We start from the raw sequence: 5,145 nt of genomic DNA, 5'->3' as shown, positions 1-5,145 counted from the left end.
TGATTATGTGTTTTTATCCTGTTGATTTGGGCTGAAATATGAGCTGGACGTGTCTCTCATTCGGAGCAATAAATAAGCTGCTGATTAATTAAACCACCAGAGTCACGTCTCAAACTAACGGAGAACAATCCGCAGGAATCATTAGCTGGAGTCTGTAAAGTTGTGAGGAGATGTTTGTTCTGTGTATCATCATGGCTGGAGAAAGCTCTTCAGATCTTGGCGCTCTCGCTGTGTTCAGCTGATGTTTGCTTCTGTTTCTCGCTCAGGTCTCTGACAGCAGGACATCTCTCCGTCAGCTCGCTCCAGCTGAACCGTGACGCTGTGGACGCCGGCGCCGTGGAACAGCTGCTGGATCTGCGTCTGAAGAGCCGGATCCTGCAGGTCAGAGGACACTTTGACGTGCAGCGAGGCCACGTTGCGTCCTTTAGCTAACTCCCAGACATGAGCCTCGTGAACGCTCACCACGCCGGGGAGACTGCACACACTCTCCACTGAGACAGAGACACAGCATCAGCACTGTGACACACCAGCTACAACAACATCACCCTTCACCAGAGATCCCCTTCAGCCCGCAGTCTAAAAAAGGAAGTTAAACTACAAGAAAATACGGTTTAAATGGTACATTTAATTCAATGCGTCACTTGCTGTTTCTTTATCATTCAACTCAGTAAAGTTTAATAGTAGCCAACTGAAATCTATATAAAAACACAAATCCTAAAAACTGTAAAAATGATCAATTTGTTTAATTCAATGTTATCTGTCTTTTTTATTATTTGTGAAACTTGCTAGCATTTTCTGAGTGCAACTTGTTTCTACACCATTTTTTAAGTTGAAAGGCCCATTCAACACAACTATAATAATAAAGTTTTGAAAACTGTTCTAAATTTAAAAGAATAGCCCACACCGCTACAACAATAACAACGCCGATGAATGATTTTATTCCAGCTGCTAAATGATAAAAACATCTACAGCCAATCAGAATCCACCCTGCTTTAACGAGCACGAGCATTTAAAGACACAATATGTAAACAACGTATGCAACTCATGGACGTTGATACTTTATGTTCAGATCAAAGCGTAAACGTGTACGGTACTGATCACTCTTCAATAGGGTGACGCAGAGGAGATGAATTGTTGAATATAAGTCGTTATTTATGGTTTCTTTGCGCAGAGAAAGTATTCTCATAGTTTTGTAAGATTGCAGTTGAACCCCTGATGTCACATGGACTATTTTAACAATCTCCTTACTACGTTTCTGAGCCTGGATCCTGTTAGGATCCTTGCTGTCTATGGAGGGTAAGAGAAATATCTTAATTTGTGTTCTGAAGATAAACGAAGGTCTTATGGGTTTGGAAGGACATGAGGGAGAGTCATTAATGACAGAATTTTTCAGAATTTTTGGGTGCAATAGTAATACCACTTAAAATAGTGGCTCGTTCCTGGTCATTGTCGCTGGCTATCAATGACGTAATCCTCAGTTTCCGCTTGTAGAAACTAAAGAAAAAGTGCTGCTGTACAGTTAAACTAAATTCATTACGGCTGTCATGAATAACATTAAAATGAAATGAAAAGTGTTGACTCCTGCATTAAATTGAGATCTGCTCAATGTAGCGCCATGATTCTTTTTACGTGTTTTTCCAGTGTTGCGTGTTGTAACCAATCACATGATTCTGTTGAGCCTTTAAAGCAACAGATGACAAAATTGCAATGTACTTACAACATTAATAATAAACATCAGTCTGCATGCTAATAATATCTTTAGAGTTTTTATTTTTGTTGTGAACGGCCTGTGAATCCGTCATGTTTATGTGGTGAAACAGACTGTGTGTGTGAAAGTAATGTAAGCGGTGTCCTAAATGCACTGTGCTATGTACTAAAGCAGAAGTACTCAATTAATTAAAGCTGATGATGAACACTAATGTGTGTGTGCACTTTGGATGGGATAAATGCACAAATTCTGAGTATGTGTCACTTTCACTTTAGAAGAGTAATAAAACTAAAAAATCTCACAGAATTGCATAAACACATGAACTGGGATGGATTTCTATAGTGCACAGAGACGTGAATGTGAACTCACAGACGGTGGTGAGCGGCAGGTCAGGAGGACTCATCTGCAGCAGGATCCCAGCCGTTTCTTTGACCAGAGGAGCAGCTGACGACATGATGATGACCACCATGACCAGCGTCAGACTGGGGTCCACATAACACTGCCAGTTACACGGGCTCTCAGGGGCCAGGGGCCACACGTAGAACAGAGCCGAGGCCACCACCACCACCACTGATCCCAGCGCATCATTCAACACGTGCAGCAGCACACCTGCGGAGAGAGAGAGACACGCTTACACACCTGCGGAGAGAGAGAGACACACGCTTACACACCTGCGGAGAGAGAGAGACACGCTTACACACCTGCAGAGAGAGAGAGACACACGCTTACACACCTGCGGAGAGAGAGAGACACACGCTTACACACCTGCGGAGAGAGAGAGACACGCTTACACACCTGCGGAGAGAGAGAGAGACACACGCTTACACACCTGCGGAGAGAGAGAGACACACGCTTACACACCTGCGGAGAGAGAGAGACACGCTTACACACCTGCGGAGAGAGAGAGACACACGCTTACACACCTGCGGAGAGAGAGAGACACGCTTACACACCTGCGGAGAGAGAGAGACACACGCTTACACACCTGCGGAGAGAGAGAGACACGCTTACACACCTGCGGAGAGAGAGAGACACACGCTTACACACCTGCGGAGAGAGAGAGACACGCTTACACACCTGCGGAGAGAGAGAGACACACGCTTACACACCTGCGGAGAGAGAGAGACACACGCTTACACACCTGCGGAGAGAGAGAGACACACGCTTACACACCTGCGGAGAGTGAGAGACACACGCTTACACACCTGCGGAGAGAGAGAGACACGCTTACACACCTGCGGAGAGAGAGAGACACACGCTTACACACCTGCGGAGAGAGAGAGACACACGCTTACACACCTGCGGAGAGAGAGAGACACGCTTACACACCTGCGGAGAGAGAGAGACACGCTTACACACCTGCGGAGAGAGAGAGACACACGCTTACACACCTGCGGAGAGAGAGAGACACGCTTACACACCTGCGGAGAGAGAGAGACACACGCTTACACACCTGCGGAGAGAGAGAGACACACGCTTACACACCTGCGGAGAGAGAGACACACGCTTACACACCTGCGGAGAGAGAGACACGCTTACACACCTGCGGAGAGAGAGAGACACACGCTTACACACCTGCGGAGAGAGAGAGACACACGCTTACACACCTGCGGAGAGAGAGAGACACGCTTACACACCTGCAGAGAGAGAGAGACACACGCTTACACACCTGCGGAGAGAGAGAGACACACGCTTACACACCTGCGGAGAGAGAGAGACACACGCTTACACACCTGCGGAGAGAGAGAGACACACGCTTACACACCTGCGGAGAGAGAGACACACGCTTACACACCTGCGGAGAGAGAGAGACACGCTTACACACCTGCGGAGAGAGAGAGACACGCTTACACACCTGCGGAGAGAGAGAGACACACGCTTACACACCTGCGGAGAGAGAGAGACACGCTTACACACCTGCCGAGAGAGAGAGACACACGCTTACACACCTGCGGAGAGAGAGAGGCACACGCTTACACACCTGCGGAGAGAGAGACACACGCTTACACACCTGCGGAGAGAGAGACACGCTTACACACCTGCAGAGAGAGAGAGACACACGCTTACACACCTGCGGAGAGAGAGAGACACACGCTTACACACCTGCGGAGAGAGAGAGACACGCTTACACACCTGCAGAGAGAGAGAGACACACGCTTACACACCTGCAGAGAGAGAGAGACACACGCTTACACACCTGCGGAGAGAGAGACACGCTTACACACCAGCAGAGAGAGAGACACACGCTTACACATCTGCGGAGAGAGAGAGACACATGCTTACACACCTGCGGAGAGAGAGACACGCTTACACACCAGCAGAGAGAGAGAGAGACACACGCTTACACACCTGCGGAGAGAGAGAGACACATGCTTACACACCTGCGGAGAGAGAGAGACACGCTTACACACCTGCGGAGAGAGAGAGACACACGCTTACACACCTGCGGAGAGAGAGAGACACGCTTACACACCTGCAGAGAGAGAGAGACACACGCTTACACACCTGCGGAGAGAGAGAGACACACGCTTACACACCTGCGGAGAGAGATAGACACGCTTACACACCTGCGGAGAGAGAGAGAGACACACGCTTACACACCTGCGGAGAGAGAGAGACACGCTTACACACCTGCAGAGAGAGAGAGACACACGCTTACACACCTGCGGAGAGAGAGAGACACGCTTACACACCTGCGGAGAGAGAGAGACACACGCTTTCACACCTGCGGAGAGAGAGAGACACGCTTACACACCTGCGGAGAGAGAGAGAGACACACGCTTACACACCTGCGGAGAGAGAGAGACACACGCTTACACACCTGCAGAGAGAGAGAGACACGCTTACACACCTGCAGAGAGAGAGAGACACACGCTTACACACCTGCGGAGAGAGAGAGACACGCTTACACACCTGCAGAGAGAGAGAGACACACGCTTACACACCTGCGGAGAGAGAGAGACACACGCTTACACACCTGCGGAGAGAGAGACACACGCTTACACACCTGCGGAGAGAGAGAGACACGCTTACACACCTGCGGAGAGAGAGAGACACGCTTACACACCTGCGGAGAGAGAGAGACACACGCTTACACACCTGCGGAGAGAGAGAGACACGCTTACACACCTGCCGAGAGAGAGAGACACACGCTTACACACCTGCGGAGAGAGAGAGGCACACGCTTACACACCTGCGGAGAGAGAGACACACGCTTACACACCTGCGGAGAGAGAGACACGCTTACACACCTGCAGAGAGAGAGAGACACACGCTTACACACCTGCGGAGAGAGAGAGACACACGCTTACACACCTGCGGAGAGAGAGAGACACGCTTACACACCTGCAGAGAGAGAGAGACACACGCTTACACACCTGCAGAGAGAGAGAGACACACGCTTACACACCTGCGGAGAGAGAGACACGCTTACACAC

At 49.5% G+C, this 5,145-nt stretch overlaps 1 protein-coding gene across 4 annotated transcripts in view; it reads right to left on the bottom strand.

Moving 5' to 3' along the window:
- Nucleotides 1–227: 227 nt before the first annotated feature.
- Nucleotides 228–5,145, bottom strand: part of slc30a10 (solute carrier family 30 member 10) — a 16,933-nt gene continuing 12,015 nt past the window's right edge. For 2 of the 4 annotated variants that reach the window (XM_059565601.1, XM_059565602.1), the window contains 2 exons: nt 2,078–2,317; nt 228–491 (listed from right to left, as the gene is read on the bottom strand). In XM_059565601.1, the coding sequence (XP_059421584.1) occupies nt 235–491; nt 2,078–2,317 (497 nt within the window). In that variant the 3' untranslated portion in view covers nt 228–234. Of the gene's footprint in view, nt 492–2,077; nt 2,339–4,463; nt 4,489–5,145 lie in introns of all 4 variants that reach the window. The other 2 variants (XM_059565599.1, XM_059565598.1) reach the window with 2 other exon arrangements.

This window comes from Carassius carassius, chromosome 14 (assembly GCF_963082965.1).
Source record: "Carassius carassius chromosome 14, fCarCar2.1, whole genome shotgun sequence".
NCBI classification, from domain to species: Eukaryota; Metazoa; Chordata; class Actinopteri; order Cypriniformes; family Cyprinidae; genus Carassius; species Carassius carassius.
Note: the sequence above shows the minus strand (reverse complement) of the source record. Positions and strands in the feature narration are given on the sequence as shown.